The sequence below is a fragment of the Toxorhynchites rutilus genome, chromosome 2 (genome assembly GCF_029784135.1).
Source record: "Toxorhynchites rutilus septentrionalis strain SRP chromosome 2, ASM2978413v1, whole genome shotgun sequence".
Taxonomy (NCBI): domain Eukaryota; kingdom Metazoa; phylum Arthropoda; class Insecta; order Diptera; family Culicidae; genus Toxorhynchites; species Toxorhynchites rutilus.
In genome coordinates this window covers 162,242,106-162,264,299 of record NC_073745.1, presented here as the reverse complement: position 1 = coordinate 162,264,299, position 22,194 = coordinate 162,242,106, and the positions used below count along the sequence as shown (strand labels likewise).

Genomic DNA, 22,194 nt, shown 5'->3' with positions numbered 1-22,194 from the left:
TAAGGCTGAAGCTACCCAGAGGTGTGGAGATCGTGGGCTTCGCGGACGACATCGTAACAACGGTAATCGGCGAGACGCTTCAGGAGGTGGAAATGTTGGCGACTGAGGCTGTAGACATGATCGGTAGTTGGATGGACAGCGTAAAGCTCCAGATGGCACATCACAAAACCGAGGTGCTGTTAGTGAGCAATCGTAAGGCAGTGCTGCGGGCAGAGGTATCGGTCGGAGGACATACCATCGTTTCGAAGCGGGCGGTGAAGTACCTCGGAGTCATGATCGACGACCGGCTGAACTTCAACCAGCACGTCGACTATGCATGTGGGAAGGCGTCAAAGGCCATCAACGTGGTGGCGAGGATCATGCCAAATAGCTTTGGCCCAAGCAGCAGCAAGAGGCGTCTCTTGGCAAGTGTATCTTCGTCGATACTGAGGTATGGTGGCCCTGCCTGGTTGGCGGCTCTGGAAACCCACCGAAATCGGAGGAAGCTGAACAGCACATTCCGACTCATGGCCATGCGAGTCGTAAGTGCTTATAGGACCATTTCGACAGAAGCTGTGTGTGTAATCGCCAGAATGATTCCCATCTGCATCACTCTGGCGGAAGATAGCGAGTGCTACAAGCGACGGGAAAGCAGAGGTATCCGGAAATTGATGAGAGCGGAGTCGTTGGACAAATGGCAGTATGAATGGAATACGGCAGAAAATGGTAGATGGACGTACAGTCTGATACCGGTACTTTCGACCTGGTTGAACAGGAAACACGGTGAAGTTAACTTTTACTTGACGCAGTTTCTGTCTGGGCATGGCTGTTTCAGGCAATATCTACACCGGTTCGGGCACGCAGTTTCACCCCTCTGTCCGGAGTGTGGAGATATGGAGGAAACACCGGAGCACGTCGTTTTTGTCTGTCCCAGGTTCACCGAAAGGCGCGAGGGGCTGCCTGCACTTCATGTCGGGAATATTGTGGAGGAGATGTGTCGCGACGAGATGATCTGGAATGCCGTGAGCATTGCAATCACACAAATCATGTCGGAGCTGCAGCGAAGGTGGAGGGCTGACCAAAGTGCTGACAACGTCCGACGGTGAAAGGTGAACAACGGCGACGGCTGTTGCAAGAGATGGTACCTCACGAGAGTAGCTGTGACGGGGTGCGCGTTGTGTTGGAGGGCACCACCTAATCGGCTCTCCGCTGGGAAGAGAAATCCTGCGAGGGTGACTGTGACGGGGCGCGCGTCAAGTTGGAGGGCGCTTCCTAATCGGTGCACGTCTTGACAGGTAAACGGATGCCGATTTAATAACTACGACGGAGTGAGTGTCAAGGAGGGCGTCTTCAAACTGGTGTATACCCCACGAGAGCTGCTGTGATGGAGTGCGCGTCATGTTGGAGGGCACTACCTAATCGGCGCTCCGATGGGAAGAGAAATCCTGCGAGGGTGACTGTGACGGGGCGCGCGTCAAGTTGGAGGGCGCTTCCTAATCGGTGCACGTCTCGACAGGTAAACGGATACTGCCGTGGAGAACAGCAAAAGGCCTGCCTGACAACTCCTGATCGTGGCCTGGATGGAGGAACACCGCGAACATTTCGAAGGAACGAGCATCAAGGATGAAGCCACGATCAAAATGGTGAATACCCCACGAGAGTAGCTGTGACGGAGTGCGCGTCAGGATGGAGGGCACTGCCTAATCGGCGCTCCGTTGGGAAGAGAAATCCTGCGAGGGTGACTGTGACGGGGCGCGCGTCAAGTTGGAGGGCGCTTCCTAATCGGTTCACGTCTCGACAGGTGAGAAACCCCGCGAGGGTGGCTGTGACGGGTTGCGCGTCAAGTTGGAGGGCAGTTCCTAATCGGTTCACGTCTCGACGGGTGAATTCAAAATGCCTGCGAAGAGGACATCAGCGCAGTGGAATTAATAACGAATGGAAAGAAAAAAATATTGAGAAAAAGGGAAGGACAACGCTAGTTAGCGTTGAAAACTCGAGAAGTGCATGAGCACAGCCGCCCCCTGAAGTAGTCGCCTAGATGTGGTCCCAGGGGGAATAAGGCAACGAGTAGAGGGCTTGGTTTTTGTGGGTGCGATCCCCACTCGACGTCTGGGTTAACCCTTCCCAGGTAAGGCTGGTAGAGCGTTCCTCACCTCTTAAAAAAAAAAAAAAAAAAAAAGACAGTCAAGCAGCACTTAAAGCCCTCAATGCTTTCAAGTGCTATTCAAAAATTGTCTGGGAATGCATTTGCCTTTTACGACAACTGTGTCAGAGAAGTTCGGTACAACTATACTGGATTCCTGGCCATTGCGGTATAGAGGGAAATGAACAAGCAGATGAACTCGCAAGACGCGGCTCAAGCTCACCCTTCACTGGTCTAGAACCATTCTGTGGAATTTCTGAATGTGTGTTGAAGAGTGAGCTGAAGAAATGGGAAGACCGGGAAGTAATGGCCAACTGGATGGCTGTACAACTCAACCAGTCAAAAAAATTTATCACGCCGAGTATTAAAATTACTCAACAATTGCTGAGTCTTAATAAGAAAGACTTCAGCACATTCACTGGTCTTATAACAGGACACTGTCCGAGTAAATACCATCTCAAAAACATAGGTTTAGTGCAAGATGATATTTGTCGCTTTTGTAATGCCGAAAGCGAAACCTCGGAACACTTGCTCTGCAAATACGGAGCACTAACAAGACGCAGACTTCAACACCTTGATAAGGCTATTCTGGAGCCCAAGGAAGTTTGGTCTGTGTCGCCGATCAGGACTATAAATTTTATCAAACAGATTATTCCTGATTGGCACCTATCTCGCTATAGCTTTCAGTCTACTTCTTCATCAATAAGCAGTAGATAAGCTTGAAGCGTAGTACAAAAAATGGGGCATACCACAATAGTTCAAACTAATGGACGCAGTGGTTCACACCCAACAAGGGAATGGCTATCACTCTCACTTGTCTCCAGTCATGCGGGACTATATTCAGCTCCAGAAACTTGTTGAACAAGTTCAGCAAACGCTGTTTTGCCAAGTCGGGAAGATTCTTCAATAAGTTGAATTTAATCTTGTCCGACCCCGGAGCTGAATTGTTACATGAGAGAAGTGCAATTGAGAATTCTACCATCGAAAAATTCTCATAATCGCCTTGGAGCGGAATGTCGCGTACGACGTTTTGTGCAGGAACGGAATCGGGACAAACCTTTCTTGCAAATTTGAAAATCCAACGGTCAGAGTATTCCACACTTTCATTTGTATGGTTCCAGCCACGCATTTATGTTCGTAGAAATAATAATTGTTTGATTGACTTGTGTTGGGAGTGGAATATGAATGTTTAAAATGCCTCAGGTTGATGTTTGGTGAAAACTGCTCCGATGTGGGTTCGAACTCCGGTCGTATGGATTATCATCCACCAGCTATCTCGCGCGGTTATCTGAAATTCAATTCAACAGCGGTTAAAACTTTCGAGTGCATCAGCATTTCAATGGCATTTCAATATGATGTAATATGTTCTTTATTAGGATTTAATATGATTTACTGTTTCATGATTTTCTTCAGCATGCAACACGATTTACTAAAGTACTGAATCGATTTAAATCGCATATGATGCGGATTAAATATATTTTACGACAATGTACATCGTAAAATTGATGTTTATTATACCGAATTGCGACTTAATTTGATAATGGTATATAAAATCGAGTTTTTACATTTTATGCGATTTCAAATATACACGATACATACTTTGATTGATATTATATGCGATTAAGATTTATTCGGATTTCTTGTAAGACTTGGCACGTATAAAATTATACGATTTAATGTTTGCTGGGAAGTATCACAATAATTAGATATCCACATGAAGCAGATTTTATCAACGTATTCCATCCAAACATTATCAACACCGTTCAACAAAAAATGGGATTCCACAGCAAGCAGAAATCATACAACCAGCAAATGAAATAGCAGCAAAGAACAAGAAGAAAGTAAGAAAAATAAACACTTTATTCGAAAAATAAAATGTCTACACGTTATAAACTTGTTACTGTTTTATTCAAAAACTTGTTTCAATAGCCTTAAAATTACTTTCAAAACAGGCTATTAAAATCACCAATCGGAATATAAGTGAGCTCCACTTGAAAATCCATTCAGTCATAACTGAACAGCGAATGGAACATGTTGTCGCTGTTGTGGTGAAGCTTACTTCGTTTATCATGAAAGCGCTGATGAACGGTGTCATCAAGAGCCTGTTTGTGCATTTTAGGCCAGAAGGGAATCCATCAGGAGGAGAGTGATGTCACTGAAAAGGCGACCAAGAAAGTAGAAAGTTCCCTTGGAATTCACATCTCGAAAACCATATAATTTTTAATCGATTATTGCTCAGTCGCTGAAAGTTTCAAACTCAGGGAGTTCATTCGTCTCTAGTTTGCCTTCCAAATTGCCATCGTAAACCACACCTTCTCTCGATTCAATCACGGACAAAAAGCATAGTTAAGCGATATTCTGGTGATGAAACCCATTCATTTTTCATGAGGACACCGACTGGACAACATCGTTGCTGGACGAGCTAGACGGCGAAGGATCGAGTTGATTACTATGATCTGACCTGAAGCGCATTCAGTATGTGTAAATCTGTGAGGAAGCCCAGAAGAGCCGATCCATCAGGAGGAGAAGAGAAGGCAACCAAGAGAGTACCAGTATCTAAAAACGGTTCCGCTTGAGGCATCGGAGCAGCCGCCACACACATACACGCGCGGAACTCTTTTCATTTGGTTTTTGTCCAGCATCGAGAAGAATCTGGAAAGTTGTTATCGTTGCTAAAAAATAATCTGCCTGTTCCTCTTGGAATTGAAAATTACATTCAAGCAAAAGAGTTTTTTCTTAATGTTTTCCATTCATATAATACTGCGACCAAATATATTTGGTTTTGTGATTTTTCAATCAAGTGCAATTATCAGGAAACCTTTTGAAGATTATTCTTCCCCATCAGTAGGATATGTTCGTATCCAATATTGGATGCATAAAACCTTGTGCCTCCAACGTAACGCTCTCCTTTTCGAAATCCCCCAATTATTATCATTCATTCAGAATGGATTCAGATTCAACTTCAAACAAATGATCACTAAATCAACGATAGTCCTACGCCACCCTTGCGGTTATACCACAAATATAACTCACTTCCTGTTTTTTTATAGGACCTCTGTATTGTTTCGATATTCGCTTTTGTTCAATAAATGACAATAACTGTTTTCAAACAAGGTGCTTGATTTCACTGTCTGGTTTTTAAGAAAAGTCAAACAGCCATCCAGCTTTTATAAAAATACTCGAGAGTAGATTCTCAAACGATAGTTTGACACAGATATGGAGATAACGTAAATGGAATTCGGTAGAAAATAATTAGCTCCCACACAATGATGAAAAAAAATCGAAGAATTCAAAACAAAACTTTACTATTGATAATGCCATCATTTTTATAGATTTCGAAAAAAAACATCGCAGCGTAGAAGGAAAATGGCGTCCAAAGTAAAAATCGAGTGCTTGAAATCCGAATCTATATACTGAATTTATTTTATATCGGTGATTAAATGATACTTGATAGATACTTCAAAGATTATTGTTGCAATACATTCAATGATAGTGTGCATCCATTAACTCGATGTGTCATTTGTTACGCCGGACCTTTTCAAAAGTTACCCCAGAATTCAACGACTCTCTATGTGTGCACTGAGAGGAAAATTTAGTAAATATGACGAATTTTTTGGTACATGTTACCAATTCTCTAGTCATTTTCTACCCTTCTAATCATTGGTACATGTTACGAAAGAAAAATGGTAGGAAAAAATGTCAAACAAACTGCGATTTGTTGGTCCAACATTGGTGCAATATCAGTGAAAATGTTGCTTCTCATTTGTGATGGATACCTATCAGGGATTATGAAAATATTTTTTAATAATTATTTTTAATTCAAAAAATGTATTTGATTACATTTAACTCCACATACTTAGAATACATTATACTAATAACATATAACTTATTCTATTAGCAGTATCAATTATTCTACAATATAAAAATTATCATTGTGAATAATAATAACAGTACTTAATAACATCAACTATTTTATGAGCAGCGTACAAGGGGAAAATTACTATCGCAGCCTCAACCACATCAATTTCATATGCATTTCCAAAGTCTCGAGTATTCGAAAAAGTTTCCGTTCCTCTTCCTGCTGCATCGCTCTGATTTGCATTATTTAGGGACGGAGATAGCTGATTAACAGAGTGTCGGTAGCACAGCACGTTTCATCCGTATTTTGTTCTCTCGTGTCCCCATGAACAAAGGAAAAACATATGTTAATAATATTAAATATGTATACATGTAATGAAACATAACATCAACAAAATGCTCACCTCCGAATATCTTCGTCTCCAAAAGAGAAATGGCAATTGCAAAGTGCGCGCTTCACAGATGTTAGGTATGATAAAACAAACAAGGTAACTAATGGTATGAAGTAACATATACGAATCCTTGGTAAGAACGTTCATTGCGTCTGACACCACTTTTACGCGATTTTGGTAATATCTACAAAAGTATGTATATTTTACCAATGTTTTGGCTACTAAAGATTTGGTAGCTGCTTTTACTAAACTATTTCTTCAGTGTAATATTGTTTTATGGCTCTCCCCTCGTTGGGATACGACGCATTCTGGGCTTTCGATGGCGCGATTTACCTGATAGTGCTGAATGGAATGATATTTTATTTTTTTTATTTATAAGTTTGATTATTTAAAAATTTCGTGTAGCGCAAACAATGCATTGTTCTAGTTATTACCCGAATTACTACAGCATTGATGATGTGATGGTAACCCAGGAGCGAATACAATGTTTGACTTTGCGTGAAGTTTATCAGATGGGTGGGTTTAGCTCAAATATTTTGTGCACAAGAACTAATCCCAGGTCAAATTTGTTCGTAGGATTCCTCGATTCATCTCAAAAACTGGAACATTTGGAGAAAAATGTACAGCTCGAGCTACCGCTTTGGTATCTTTTGCTTCAAGACGAGCGGAATGCTTTCGTTAAGTAAATTTAACCAAAATTTTAAATTGAGCCAGATTTCTCAACGTTTTTATTTTGCAGAATAAATATTCCGGATATATTTACCGCAGCCTATAAGGAAATATATAAAGCGGACGCAAGCTATGTTGAGTTGGGTAAGCTAAATAAATTCTACTATGAGCTTGGAATGTACATCACAAAGTTTGAGGCTGAAGACGGTTTGGCTGAAATGTTGTTTGATGCGGCTCAAAAAAGAGTCTCTGCCATTAAGGATATGTGCAACAATGTGTCCAGCGAGAATCTTATAGACAACAAAAATTTGGAACATTTGGAATGCATTCTTTACGAAGTCGGCAGCAGAAGCCACAAGATGTACTCAGACTGGTTACAGGAGAAATCGGTTAACATTAAATCAACTGAGCTCGTTACGAACCACAGAAAAAGAAAGCGTGATATTTTAGATGACGACGAAAGTGAATCGCAACCCTCCCAGAGACTTTCTACATAGGTTTTCAGAATATGTTTGTATTGCTGCTCAAAAACAACGAAATTACAGTGGGCTACACATGAGCAGCTTGTATTTGTATCTCTGATTGACTTCCGAAATCATATGACTACTGTGTTTCTGCAATTTCTTGGAAGCTCTAATGATGTTCGGCCTTCGGTTGAGTAAGATCCTGCTCCTCCGGAGTATGTGGCCAGAACGATGGGCGATTTTGTAGATCCAAAGCTTGCTGTTAAAAGTGAAAATATCAAGTTTAGATGTTTCACTAAAACGAATATGCTTACGTCTGGGAACGCATCACGATAATCTTCCATTGTCATTTGGTCGAAAGGCAAGAGGGCTCTCAAACTAGCAATCTGTTTTTGGTGTTCGGCAATGCGGGATTCGGACTCCTTGATGAATTTGACGATTTCCTCTTTAACCTGCTTTTCCTGGGCCTCAATTTGTGCAGTCACAGTATCAGCCGGGTACGGGATCTGCAAAGCTTCATACGCCTTCTGAAACTTATCCACCATTCCAGCAATGGGGACATTTTTTTGATAATACGCCCAATCGAGTTTTGGCGGATTTTCCGGATTTGCCAAAACGCTGCAATTTATTAACGGTTCATAAGTAAGCATTTTTTCCGTGGCGTAATTTAAAACAAAATATTTCCGAGGGTGATTACGCAAACGAGCATCCATTGTTTTACATACCTCCGCAAGTATTTATCACTCATCGTCTTGAAAACGGCGAGGTTAGGTTTCTGGCTCGGAGGAACACGCTCGGCCAATGCCGCCCAGTTGACACTGGACTGAGCGATTCTACGTGAAGCCATTATTACGACAGTAAACGGATCCCTGCGGTTAAGAGGAAATACGACAAAGTATTTTCTTAGATTTCTCCAGTAGCACTTCACCGTCCGAATGAAACGTAAAACGTCAAATATTATGTAACTTGTCAAAAAATGGCATACAAATTAAAATGTCGTATGCGTACAAGATATTCTATGATAGAGATGTAGATGTTTATCATCAAGTTGGTGGTGGCCGAACTGGAAAATAAAAGGTAGGAAACTTTTTAACATGAACAAAATGTGACGTCACCGATTTTGTTTATGCTACTTTTATGTTACTTTTCTTATAATTATCCAGTAAACATGCATAGTATTGTTACTAAAAGTAAAAATAATTGAACCAAAATTAACGAACTACATGTTTTCATAAATTAATGCTTTTTCAGTTCATCACACTGAAATTTCAGTATTATTGAGGTGCTCTATACTTAATTACAAATAAATTTTACTCCTCTTCAAATGTTATATTTTTATGATTCTACTACATTTATTTCATTCGAGCCCCATCAACGGGCAAAAAATCAAGACCAAAGCATGAGATTTAAGTGCGATTCACATACAACATCCACATCACGTTCACGTTCCGTCACGTTCACGTTCCGTCACGTCACGTTGCGTCAATTATTCTTCCATGGAATTCCTATTGAAGCATTCACATACACCAGCAACGGCAAGTCTAAGTTCCCGTTGCCGGTGTATGTGAATGTTTGCATAAGAACTGCTTGGAAGAATAATTGACGCAACGTGCCGGGACGGAACGTGAACGTGACGTGGATGTTGTATGTGAATCGCACTCTAAGTGGATATACTTCGACTGTCGCGTTTTGTTTTTGTCTTTTCTCAAAGTTTTTCCATATTAAATTTCTTTTTAAAAAGGAAAAAAACTCTTCAAATCGTGACAGTATAACTGATGAAACCGACAAAGAATTTCAATACTACGGAAAAACGTTTCCTGAATTTTCAATACCTTCGTCCTTAGCTGCGTGTAGCAGCAATGTAACGTCACAAAGTAATAAAATATTTCTAGAGAAGGATAATCTTTCTTGGATGAAATTCTGGCACGACCGAAAACACGAGTCTCAAAATCGTTTGTTCTTTTGATCGAAGAAACATTTGACAGATAGTACATGGGAAAAAACGCGAAATTTTGATGCAAAATAAATTTAATTGATTTCGCTTGACCTTTATTGAGACGAAAAGTTTTCCGCTTGCGTTCAAGTTTTAGGAGAATGAAATGTTCAGCTACCTAATTGTGAAAAAAGTAATTAAAATTGTAGACAAGAGATAAACTCCCATAAAGCTTCTCTAAAATCCAAAATTAATAGATGATAGGTTCTATTTCATTTCAAGTTTGATTCTATTTTCTATTCCATATGTTTGTTGATAAAAATTATAGCCTTACCAATGGTAACGATTTGGCTGAAATCTTCGATTTTTTCAACATTGTCCGGGAGCTCATTATTTTCTTCCGAATTCCATTTACGTTATCTCCATATCCATTTTAAAATATCGATTGTGAGCTTATTCTCGAGTATTTTTATTAAAGCTGGCTGGCTGTTTGAGTTTTCAAAAAATCAGGCAATGAAATTGAGCACTTTGTTTGAAAACAGTATTTTCTCGTCTAAACATCAATGACTTTCGCTTTTACAGGTTCGGTAGTGGCTGATGGCTATAATGAACCTAGTAAAAACAAAACATCTGCAGTATGATCGTGATCGATGATTCCGTTGACCTACAACCCTTAATTGTTAAATCTTGCTTAATACTGCCTGAAAAATTCGTGCCGATTCTAAGGAAACAACCAAAACCATATTTTTGTAGGCATACATCTTTTCGGTCATAGATGCACCGTTTTTTCCTGAATATTTCAGCATCCTTCATGCAACTTGAGAATTCCATCCTCTCAGAACTTATGCTATGCAGTAAGTTGAAGTTCTTACAAGAATCTTAACAGTTAATAATTTGAAGATGCAATATCTGGTGTGTAAGACGGGTGGAGTTTTAAAAGTGCCCTAGAAGCGTTCTGGATCGTTGATTTTCATACGTTCAGCTGCTAGTAGTAATTGTTGGAATTCATCGAAGCTAGTTGCTTGGTAGAAGCTCATGATACAGATTTTCTTCCTGTCCTACCAGACCCTGCCATAACTTTCTTCAAGCGAAAACCTGCTTCGGGGTTCCATTCACTTGCTAAGATTTTTTTTAACTCAACATTCTTGTAAATGATTTTCCCTTTACAATTCGCTACAAATATGTATTTTCGTCGCGTTTATGAAACGAATCGCAGATTGAGTAAGTCCCTTCAAGTGTTTTTCGGTAAAATAATCCCTTATTCCGGAATCCGGTCGGATTCGAAATTAGTACAATGTTGCGTTCTTTAAGAGGGTATTCTAGTCTAGAAATTTGAAAAAAATCATTTTTTTTTCATATTTCTCTTCTTCTTCTTCTTCAATGGCACTAACGTTCCTAGAGGAACTTCGCCGTCTCAACGTAGTATTACTTGCGTCATTTTTATTAGTACTTAGTTGAGATTTCTATGCCAAATAACACGCCTTGAATGCATTCTGAGTGGCAAGCTCTAGAATACGCGTGATCACAGTGCAAGTCGGAGGAAATTTCTTTGACGAAAAATTCCCCCGACCAGAACGGGAATTGAACCCGAACCCCCGGCATGTTAGTTATGACGCTAACCACTCGGCCACGGGAGCACAAATTTTCTCTAATTCAGACATTTAAGAATATACCATAGAAGAGACTTGTCGAAAATCTCATTATTTACCAAGTTATAGCCATTTTAGTGATGCGATATCTTATCTAGTACGGCCATAACAATTAACTTCAAACGCGTTTTTCTCGAAACATGTTTTTCAAACTGGCTTACACGATATCTCAAGTTCTACTTATCCGATCTATGTTTATATGAATACTATCTGTATGTATCTTTCAATCGCATGAATCTATAAAAATCATAATTTCGTAACTTTACTATTTTTAAAAAATCAAGAAACTTAAAAAAAATGTTTTAAACAGCATTTTTTTCTTCAAATTTCCGCCATTTTATCAAAAAAACACGTTTTTGACTTGTCCGATGTCATGCGATAGTGGCATCTTTACTGATTCAGGATCTCTTCGATTTGTTTGTTTCAAAGAACCAGAAGTGCTGGAATCTTGTACGACATGGCACAACCTTTTTTTGAACCCCCTCACTCGATCAGCTTCTAATTATGGATGTAATTCTTCCGTTCAATTTTTGTTTTATTGTTGAGAGATAAATAAACAAATAGTGATATAATGGATGGTAAAAATATTCTTTGTTTTACTTTTTCGGAGCTCGAACAAACGTCCGAAATTCGTGTCTCTATCCCCCTTAATCTGATCGAGTCATATCCTATCGGATTGTACAAATGTTGCAACCTTGAAATGCAGAATGCAAAAGTTTATTTCGTTCGGATTGCGATATGTCCAATCTGATCGGATTCCGTAATATGGGTTAATATGTAGTCCATGCATTGTTGCATGTTTGCATGTTACATGCATGTTTTTCGTGATGTTTCGTTTCTGTGATTTCGGTGATTTTCGACATCTGTAGTGAATCTACTAATTCATGTGCATGAAAGATTATTTTTTTCTTTTAATTAATCAGCAGTAGCAGTATGAACTTTCCAGACAACTCAAAATAAGCGTTTTACAAAAATTACCAGACACCAATGAAGAACAACATCATTGCACCAAATAGGTCTCTAGAGATACGGCCCGTACACTCATGGAAGAATTTGTTTTCCGTTTCAATGTTCAGAAATCCTTGGGAGTTTTCGAAAACAAACCAAACAGTTTTGTCATCAAGAGCAAAAGCTGAATTCAACCCGCACTTAAGTCGTGATTTTTAATACTACAAAAATCCAACATTCTTTGTGTTATTGGGAGTCTTTATCCTGACGGATTTAATGGCCCTCTATTACCGATTGGAATAAATTGGATCCTAGTTCATGTGCGTTACCTTCAGAATATACATTTCAGGAAAGAGGATCAGTCATATGAAAAAAATATGGATGTTTGACCGGGCAGCACTCTAAGGCAGTTTAGTATTTTTATTGATGAATACTGAATACTCAGGGCGGGCGTGAAGTTCAAAGAATCGTTTAAATACAAAACAGTTCTCATTCAATTTTGACTTCTAACTTGAATGTTTTACTTTAAAAAATACTTAACGTGTCCACGTGGACATTATCAAACCCCCCCCCCCTTACCGTGGACAAGCGTGGACATTTTCGTAACCCCTACCCCCCCCCCCCCCCTAAAGTTGTCCACGTGGTATGTGGACAGCCCCTAGTAGAATGCACATATTTTCTGTACATATTACCAACCTTATGTAAAATGAACGTCAGATGCAATACACATCCCTCCCAACGATTGTTACACGGTATTGGTTGTCGTATCTAGCCGCTCTGTGGCTACTTGAGGTCCTGCTAGTGTTTAAAATCGTGGTTTATAAGATTCTTATTAAAGACTCATCAGAAAGTAAGGAATGCTTAAAGAGCTTTCATTTGGTTGATAAATACAATCAAGTTTATAAGTATATTACATAGTTTTGCTATTTTATACTTTTTACAAGTGTATCCAGTACCAAATTTTTCATCTTCCAAGACGAAACAACAGAATCGTTCTAAGTAATGTACTTTTCAAATTAGAACAGTGGAATAGATCTGCGGTTTGATGTGACCAGAAATGAGTTAAAAATATATCATATTAATTTGGTTCATACGGTGAGAGAAGCCATCCCTTCGATCCGCAATTGTTATGGGCCAGTTGTTATTATGAAGACATGCAAGAAGTGGTATTCTAGGTTCTCAATACGTGAGTTACAGAGGTTTGCTAGGTTCAGATGGTTCGCAGGTAATCGAAATTAATGAACAGGTCCGCGATGACGTTAGGAATAGTTCAACGCAGTCGACGAAGTCTTTGACCAGAAGATATTGATGATCAGCTTCCACTACGACTAGAACTCTTTATTCCCTTGGTTACGTATCTCGTGAAAAGTAAGAGATGAAAACTTGATTTTCCGTCCAATAACCAGTGATAGTCGAAAATTTGGACCTTGGTATAGGTGTATAGGTATAGGAGCAACGCCATCGCAATCCACTAAAACAAACGAGTTAAGACACGAGGTGTAAGAGATACTGGAGTGTGAAGAGGTTTTTTCTTCAGTGCTTAAAAACTTTCGTTTTATAGTACTTAGTTAAGATTTCTATGGCAAATATTGGGTATGCAACTTAATTCGTTTCGTTTGATTGCATGAAAAACCAATTAATCTGAATGATGAAATGAATTAATATGTTACTCAAAGTATTGGTCATCGTTAGCCACTACTCTATCCCATATGTCGGTCAATTTACAGATTCTATCGCGAAAGAAGCATTCATCTTTTGAAGTTAAGAATGAATGCAGTCAATTTTAGATACCACGTTCTGAAGTGAAGCGTATTTCACTCAAAGAGTTCTGCATCAATCGGAACAAATGGAAGTCGGAAGGTGCAAGGTCTTGCGAGCACCAGAATTTCCCCTCCGCTATTCTTCAAATAGCTTTTAACTCAAACAGCAACATGAGGCCGATTGTTGTCATGATGGAATATTATCGACCCGTATCTGGTCGCATGGTATGGGTGTTTTCTGATCATAGCTCGCTTTAAATGGATCAATTGTTGCCTGTAGATGTCTCAATTGATAGTTTGACCAGGTTTTAGCAGATAATAGTGAATCACACCCTATACGGAACGTAACGGAACAACATCTCGGTAATGTATGGTATGATGATGATGTATGTCTGGAATACGTGATAGAACAACGTATTTGCGGGGCGTTGTCCGTCTGTGTTGCACGGTTAGAATACGTGGCGGATCAATGTCTCGACACTCAAATTGCTCTAACTTTTGATCCGTTGGGTAAAATTAATTGAAATTTTGCGTATACATAAGTTATTGTTTACACTCTTTGAGTTAATTTCATCAGGTGCGTAAAATTTTTCAAAATGGTGACGGAAGAATAGTGCGTGTACGAAAAAGCTTTGCACGAGTACTTCGAGAAAAAGAATCTGTCACATCGTGCTATCGGAAAAAAGTTAGGAATTGCGAATTTCACGGTGTCTGTGTCATTAAACGGTTCGAAAAACAGGAAGTGGGTTATATCTATGGTATAACCGCAAGGGTGACGTAGGACTATCGTTGATTTAGAGATCATTTGTTCGAAGTTGAATCTAAATCCATTCTGAATGAATGAATAAATGAATATTTGGGGGACTTCGAAAACGAGAGCGTTACGTTGGAGACACAAGGTTTTATGCATCCAATATAGGATACGAAAAACCTTGTTCTGAAGAATAATCTTCAGAAGCTAACCTGCTAACTGTACTTGATTGACAAATCACAAACCCAAATGTATTATATGAAAAAACTCTCTCTTTAATGTAATTTTCAATTCCAAGGGGATCTGGCAGATTACTTTCCAGCAACGATTAGATATTTCCACATTTTCCTCGATACTGGAAGCCCACCAGTGGTTAATGCTAATTCGATAACCACCTGTTAATAGCACTTGATTGAAACATATTTGGTCACAGTGTTACATGGATAGAAAACATTCAAACAAACTCTTTCACATGAATGTATTTTTAAATTCCCAGAGGAACTGGCAGATTATTTTCAGTAACGATTAGATATTTCCACATTTTCCTCGATACTGGAAGCCCACCAGTGGTTAATGCTAATTCGATAACCACCTGTTAATAGCACTTGATTGAAACATATTTGGTCACAGTGTTACACGGATAGAAAACATTCAAATAAACTCTTTCACATGAATGTATTTTTGAATTCCCAGTGGAACTGGCAGATTATTTTCCAGCAATGATTAGATCTTTCCGGAACTTTCTCGATGCTGAATGGCATCCAAACGGAAAGAATTCTGCGCGTGTATGTGTCGATCCTTCGCCGTCCACCTCCTCCAGCACGTTAGGCAACGATGTTGTCTTGTCGATGTCCTCTCGAAAAATGAATGTGTCTCACCTCCAGAATATCGCTTAAGTATGCTTTTTGTGTGTGATTGAATCGAGAGAAGGTGTGGTTTACGATGGCAATTTGGAAGGCAAACTAGAGGGGAATGAACTCTCTGAGCTCGGAACTTTCGGCGACTGAGCAATAATCGATTGCGGGCGCATACAATATTGGATACCGAAATATCCTACTGATGGGGAAGAATAATCTTCTGAAGCTATCCTGTTAATTGCGATTGATTGAAAAATCACAAAACCAAATGTATTTGGTCACAGTGTTACATGGATAGAAAACATTCAAATAAACTCTTACACATGAATGTATTTTTAAATTCCCAGAGGAACTGGCAGATTATTTTCAGTAACGATTAGATATTTCTACATTTTCCTCGATACTGGAAGCCCACCAGTGGTTAATGCTAATTCGATAACCATCTGTTAATAGCACTTGATTGAAACATATTTGTTCACAGTGTTACATGGATAGAAAACATTCAAATAAACTTTTTCACATGAATGTATTTTTAAATTCCAAGAGGAACTAGCAGATTATTTTCAGTAACGATTAGATATTTCCACATTTTCCTCGATACTGGAAGCCCACCAGTGGTTAATACTAACACGATAACAACCTGTTAATAGTACTTGATTGAAAAATATTTGGTCACAGTGTTACATGGATAGAAAACATTAAAATAAACTCTTTCACGTGAATGTATTTTTAAATTCCCAGAGGAACTGGCAGATTATTTTCCGGATCTTTCTCGATACTGAATGGCATCCAAACGGAAAGAATTCCGCGCGTGTATGTGTGTGTGTAGCGGCTGCTTCGAGATCTTCCCGGGGAACCGTTTGTGGCATCACTCTCCTCCTGATGGATTCCCTTCTGGCCTAAGGTGCACAAACAGGCTCTTGGTGACACCGTTCATCCGCGCTTTCATGATAAACGAAGAGCTTCACCACAACAGCGACAACATGCTCCAATCGCTGTTCAATTTGAACTGAGTGGATTTCCGAGCGGCGCTCGCTTATATACCGATTGGTGATTTCAATAGCCTGTTTTGAAAGCAATTTTAAGACTATTGAAAAAAGTTTTTGGATCAGAAAGTAACAAGTATAGAACGCGTAGACATTTTATCTTTCGAATGAAGTGTTTATCATACCATTTCGTTCAGTTGTTTAGGAGCTATTAACGCTCAAAATCTCGGTCTCCGGCGTAACGCTTTCGTTTTCGAAACTTTGATTTTACACCCCGGTATAGAAATGAAAGACGTAGTCCTACGTCAAAACGTCTGACTGTTGATCGAAAGCAAAGATCAGAAGAAAAGCCGTCAGGTCAACGAGAACGATCACAAACGCGTGGTTGGGGCCAGTGTTGCCATACGTACAGATTTATCTGGAAAGGTACAGATTTTTTCGTTATTTTTGGTACATATTCTGTACGGTCAGAGTACAGGTTTTCGTCAAAAAGTACAGATTAGTACAGATTTATTCCACGTGTGAAATTTCTTACATTTGAAGAAAGCAACAATAAGGTACATGACGACTTCTACGCCGCAATATCGCTTGGAGCTGCTGATAATAAATGATTTAAAATTCGATAATTGACCAATTTCATAAGGACGAGAGGGTCTGGGAGGGAGGGAGAGATCTGGAGAATAAGTTCCGAACCCTAAAGGGGAAATAACTCCGTAAGGAAATCACTTTCAGAAAATGAGCATGTGCAGGATTGGTGGACAAAAGTTTGATGTCTAAAAGAATTGATGGTTTGATGTCTGAAAAGAATTAACGCGCTCCTCGGTGTTTTTTTCTGAATATAATTAGAACGAAAACAAGCTTCGAAATCGGCTCAGCAACAAGAGGATGAACACTATATTGAGGCCAAAAGATTTGATTAAACATAGTGGCTTTGTATAACCATCATCAAACACTCGGATGACTTGCAAATGTAAATGTAGTATTTGTAGTAAATTTTTTTTCTACAACGAATATTTTGGATGGTACAGATTTTTTAAAGAAAAAGTACAGATGAGAAAACTATTTAACCCCTCTGGTACAGATCCAAATGTGGCAACACTGGTTGGGGCCTTTAAACAGAAACCGAACAGAAACAGTTCAAGATCTTTTAGCCAGTTACATGTGAGCAAGACTTTCGTGCAGAATACCGACGAAAATATGGTACACCTTTTATCCGCGCGTGATTGGAAACCTTTTTTGTGTGGAAACCATGAAGGTGGTGATGAATATTGTATTAGATATGGTGCTAGAAACTTAAGAGACGATTGGCCAGTGAGGATTAGAAATTTTGAAACAAACTTACACTTATTTTAAAAGCTGTCTCTCTCTCTCTCTCGCTTTACAAAAACAATTCTCCTTCCGCTTTCTGTTATTCTGTTTCCATATACTTTTCTGTGTAATCGGAAAAAAATGCAAAGAAAATAAGCGTAACGGAAATAGTCGCAGGAAAAAAGCGTAATGTCACAAAAGCCTACTAGAACTATTCTCACACAAAAAAAAACCTCATGGGTATAAATGCCATACGGAAAAGCACAATTTTTTATTATCTTTTTTTTTTGTAATCTAATTAATTCTGATGTTAATGTAATGGGGGCGAAGTACCTGTCCAACAAGGATAAGGAACTGACGCGAACCGAGTCGGTCGCCGACTCGCCGTTGGAAATGACGGCCTCTCACAAGCAAACCTGTGTACCACTGATTGTCTGGCTAAATTGAAACATAGTAGACGATCCTTTATTAAGGTCTGTCCGAGTTTTAGCAGGCGTTGGACGTTATAAGTTTGCTTGGTGCATTACGTTTGTCCGATTAATTTTTATTTTGAAATATATCATTTTTGAAAATGTTAGGTTAATCCACCTGTACTTGCGCGCATTATCATAATTCGTGTACTCGCGCACGGTATCATCATAGACCGCGCGTGCCTCTGTAATATTGCCATTGTGTAATTTTCAGGCGCTTTTGATATATATATTTAAAGAAAAGGATACAATTGAATGAAAAAACTCCAGATTTTTTTTTCGTGAATTTCATTCAGTTATTAAAGTATAAGAGGGTTAAGAAGAATATCGCTCTTTTTTCTGTGTGGCATTTGTACCCATGATGTTTATCGCGTCAAAATATTTTTAGCCTACTTGTAACATATCGGTTTTTTTGGGGTTTTTCTGTTGCTTACATTTCCTTAATTTTTTTACTCGGGAATCACTTTTCTGCTACACATACATTGACTAAAGGCTGCACCTTTTACTATAAACTTCTTGGCTGATATCACTGTCTTCTGGCTGATGTCTACTGTCTTGTTTGTAAACAAACACAATACATTGTGCTTGGATTGCGAATTTCATTCAATCCGACTCTTTGCGTTTCAAACTCTTTTCCTTATTCAAATCTAATCCTTTCAAATAAATACTTGTAGTGGCAGAACACAACTGAAATTATTGAACGGGTACACTTCTCATCAGTTTACTATATTGAGTAGAAAGAACAACGAGAAGATACATTTGAACTTCAATCAAACGTGAATTCTGTTTTGTGATACTTTTGAGGAGTATAAAATTGTGCGTTAAATATGTCTAAACAGTAGGTATAACATTATTAGATGTTCGCCTCGTAAATTCAATTTTATTTGTGCTTCAGATATGGTCTGATCGATCCAAAATCAAATAAGTCAATGAGACCTGGCCTCCTGAAGCATGCTGCTTTTGCAAGTGATTCTGACTCCGATTCACAGGACCCGAAGAAACCGGTCAATCTCGAATTAGGGGAAAGCCAAAGACGGCAAGCACGTGTGGCCCAGGAAAAGGCGCTGGCCGAAGATCCTACCATTTATCAGTATGATGAGTTATACGATGATATCGAGAGCAAGCGAAAAGAGGCAAAGGTCGATAAAACGAAAGAAGAACGAAAGCCGAAATATATAAGCAAACTATTGGAAACGGCAGAAAAACGTAAGAAAGAACAGGAGAGACGGATCGAACGTCAAGTTCAGAAGGAAAGGGAAGCCGAAGGCGAAATGTACAAAAACAAGGAATCATTTGTGACTTCCGCATATCGGGCGAAACTGGAGGAAATGAAGAAGGCAGAAGAACTGGAAAAACGAGAGGAGTATTTGGAGAGTATTGGAGATGTTACGAAGCAATGCGATTTGGACGGATTTTATAGACACATATATTCCCAAAAGCTAGGCGAAATTAAAGTGAGCAAAGAAGATGTTAAAGACGAAAACAGTGGCGGCGATTCGGACACCAAAGAACGAGAACAAACTAAGGAGCAAACAAGCAGGAAAGAAGTGCCTCGAAATGAAGCACTCGCGTCTTCTAAATCAAGACAGTACCGTAAAAGATGTTCTGATGATGAGGAGAATGTCGAAGCTGAAAAAAATGATTCCTCTAAAAAAGTGCATTTGCAATCCAATCTCGATGCTGATTCTGATTTCAGTATTGATAGTAATAGCAGCAGTAGCGGCGAGAATGATGATGATAGTGATAAAAGCGCAATTTCTAGCAAAGAACAAATGAAAAAGAGTCGCATATCAGATAAATCTCTAGAGCAGAATGCTGATACTATAGAGTTAAAAAAGAGTGAAGAGGAAAAGGAAAAGTTAAATACTACTGATAGCAACAAAAACGGAGAACTTGTTGAGAAGAATAACATAAAAAAGGAAGAAAAAAAGAAGGAACCTAAAATCGATATATGGAAGAAGCGAACTGTTGGTGCAGTTTTTGATAGTGCTCTCCAGAGGTACTATGAGCGCAAAGCTGCCAGAATTGGGGGATGAAAATATTGTGTATCGTTTCATTTATTCTGAAAATAAATTACGTGTTGATATTCTCTTCAATTATTGATCTTTATTAAGCTGTCTTCTGAAGCGTAGATTTACAAATTTTCCTACAATGAATTGCGGAAATCCAGCTTGGTTTTAGTAAGTATGCCGGAATCGCCACAATCCTCGTTATAACCCTTACGATATTTCATTCCCGGAGCTTCGAACCAAACGTCATACCAATCCTTGAAATCCTCAGGTGAAATGAGAAGCTCAGGGACATCATAACGAGGCACATTGAAATAATTCATCAAATCTGATTTGTTCATGTAGCGATCTCTCACTTCGGTCCACTCCTCTTCACTGTCCAAGCGCCAGTCCCGCATATGAGTGTCATCCTTATCGAAGCGTTCGAAATCGATTCGCTCAATGTCCTCGACAACGACTTCAGTTTCACCATAGTCTGACCAGTCGTAAATCAAAAGTTCGGCATGTGAACTAATATCCTTCAGATATTGTTGCTTATAGATGTGCTCCATATCTAATAGATATTTGTCCGTTAGCGCCTTTGAATTCACTTCTGCCGGAACGGATCTCTTCTTGATCCGATCTTTTACTACGTTAACCGGAACGTCCAAATAAATTACGAGATGTGGCTTCAATAACTCACAGAAAGTGTTCTTAACAAGATCGTAATATACTGAGCGGGCGCCTTTGGAGATGTAACCACTCTTAAACATTGTCTCCACAAAAACAAAATCCGAATACACACAGCGATCCAATACAACGCCTTCCCCGGTCGAGAAGAGATGGGCTAGTGCATCGATATATTGCGAGTAGCGCTGCATAAGCATCTGGATTTGGAACGTAGCCACGTTACGATGGGTGGGATATTGCAAGAAATTATTGGCATCGAAGCTTCTCATATTGACGGGCATTTGCGGATCCAGTTGACGCAGATCGTATCCATAAGAGTTGACATAAAAGCCATCCATGGTTGCCTCTGGGAAGTATTTCATATCCAGTTCGACAGCAAGCTCCTTAGCAAATGCGGATTTTCCAGCAGCAATGGGGCCTTCGACAACTACGACCTATATCCCGAGCAAACACTTCAATGTTTATTTCATGGAAATTTCAAAACACTCAGATCATACCTTCGTATTTTCATCAAATCGACTGGTCGTTGTTTTCAAAAGTACGTCCTTCATTGCTTGGAATGCAGTGTATTTCTTTTCCAAGTAAGGGAACGGTTTGGGTTTACTGAGTTTCGAGCCACGCATAGTTTTTCCGGAAATGTTACATGCTGAAATCACTGCTGGTGAGCACAGCTTATTCTCGAGGACCTGTTTAACTGGGGATGGACGATTTAAAAATCGCACACCCACTCGGAACACACCAGCCATTTCTAAAAGTTTGTTATGATACGTTACGTAAGAAAATATATACGATAAAACTAATAGACCAGCGAAGACTATATTAGTCTTTGTAATAGTACGTAATTATGTTATAATTGAATGAACCAAACAAAATAGATATTTGCTTACGTATAACCCGAGTTGTTTGAAAAAATCAACAGCGATGTGACCGAAAGTTGTTCTCTGTATCGAAAAACAGTACGATAATTTTCAGAACATATGACAGCTCATTGTTTTTCTTTCGAGCATACTGGCATTTGAAAGTATGGATCAAGGTATTGTACTATAGGTGGACCGCAATGTCAAAATTGATGTTCGGTCATTGCTCGTGAAAAAAAAAAACAAATTTGTTTACAAAACAAATCGTATCTTTTGGTGACAAATGCATTCGTTGGCAATATACAGTAACTCAAATCCGTAATCGTACTCCACCATGCAGATCTCTTTTCCCTTCTTTTGAAAGTCGAAAACAAGCTTTCGGAACATTCTATTTAGATAAAATTATAGTGTCATATGAGAGTTAAAAGGTTTGCTATGTGTTTTCAGAATAATGGGTTTTATTTCTCTAAAAATGGCGAAAGTATGTGTGAA

At 39.2% G+C, this 22,194-nt stretch overlaps 4 protein-coding genes across 4 annotated transcripts; 2 read left to right on the top strand and 2 right to left on the bottom strand.

Moving 5' to 3' along the window:
• Nucleotides 1-6,564: 6,564 nt before the first annotated feature.
• Nucleotides 6,565-7,600, top strand: LOC129769492 (DNA replication complex GINS protein PSF3). The gene is made up of 3 exons (XM_055771797.1): nt 6,565-6,888; nt 6,949-7,054; nt 7,112-7,600. Exons 1-3 carry the CDS (start codon nt 6,786-6,788, stop codon nt 7,536-7,538), a joined length of 636 nt encoding a protein of 211 aa, XP_055627772.1. The 5' UTR covers nt 6,565-6,785; the 3' UTR covers nt 7,539-7,600.
• LOC129769493 (ATP synthase subunit d, mitochondrial) lies at nt 7,581-8,470 on the bottom strand. Its single transcript, XM_055771800.1, has 3 exons — nt 8,231-8,470; nt 7,820-8,123; nt 7,581-7,764 (listed from the first exon to the last, which is right to left on the bottom strand). The coding sequence occupies exons 1-3, from the start codon at nt 8,350-8,352 to the stop codon at nt 7,675-7,677; spliced, it is 516 nt and encodes a 171-aa protein (XP_055627775.1). The 5' UTR covers nt 8,353-8,470; the 3' UTR covers nt 7,581-7,674.
• Nucleotides 8,471-18,727: 10,257 nt separating this feature from the next.
• LOC129769491 (nuclear speckle splicing regulatory protein 1) lies at nt 18,728-20,263 on the top strand. The gene is made up of 2 exons (XM_055771796.1): nt 18,728-19,005; nt 19,063-20,263. The coding sequence occupies exons 1-2, from the start codon at nt 18,995-18,997 to the stop codon at nt 20,201-20,203; spliced, it is 1,152 nt and encodes a 383-aa protein (XP_055627771.1). The 5' UTR covers nt 18,728-18,994; the 3' UTR covers nt 20,204-20,263.
• On the bottom strand, nt 20,254-21,871 carry LOC129769490 (NADH dehydrogenase [ubiquinone] 1 alpha subcomplex subunit 10, mitochondrial). The gene is made up of 3 exons (XM_055771795.1): nt 21,733-21,871; nt 21,343-21,593; nt 20,254-21,279 (listed from the first exon to the last, which is right to left on the bottom strand). Exons 2-3 carry the CDS (start codon nt 21,589-21,591, stop codon nt 20,314-20,316), a joined length of 1,215 nt encoding a protein of 404 aa, XP_055627770.1. The 5' UTR covers nt 21,592-21,593; nt 21,733-21,871; the 3' UTR covers nt 20,254-20,313.
• Between the last annotated feature and the right edge of the window lie 323 nt (nt 21,872-22,194).

What these genes read in the sequence shown, in the direction of transcription:
- LOC129769490 (XM_055771795.1), bottom strand. Translation starts at nt 21,591, where the DNA reads ATGGCTGGTGTGTTCCGAGTGGGTGTGCGATTTTTAAATCGTCCATCC. An exon ending in GATTTGATGAAAATACGAAG is followed by an intron (nt 21,280 to 21,342) that starts GTATGATCTGAG and finishes CTCGGGATATAG; the next exon opens with GTCGTAGTTGTCGAAGGCCC.
- LOC129769493 (XM_055771800.1), bottom strand. Translation starts at nt 8,352, where the DNA reads ATGGCTTCACGTAGAATCGCTCAGTCCAGTGTCAACTGGGCGGCATTG. An exon ending in AGTGATAAATACTTGCGGAG is followed by an intron (nt 8,124 to 8,230) that starts GTATGTAAAACA and finishes AATAAATTGCAG; the next exon opens with CGTTTTGGCAAATCCGGAAA. An exon ending in ATCGTGATGCGTTCCCAGAC is followed by an intron (nt 7,765 to 7,819) that starts GTAAGCATATTC and finishes CACTTTTAACAG; the next exon opens with CAAGCTTTGGATCTACAAAA.
- LOC129769492 (XM_055771797.1), top strand. Translation starts at nt 6,786, where the DNA reads ATGCATTGTTCTAGTTATTACCCGAATTACTACAGCATTGATGATGTG. An exon ending in GCGTGAAGTTTATCAGATGG is followed by an intron (nt 6,889 to 6,948) that starts GTGGGTTTAGCT and finishes ATTTGTTCGTAG; the next exon opens with GATTCCTCGATTCATCTCAA. An exon ending in GAGCGGAATGCTTTCGTTAA is followed by an intron (nt 7,055 to 7,111) that starts GTAAATTTAACC and finishes TTTATTTTGCAG; the next exon opens with AATAAATATTCCGGATATAT.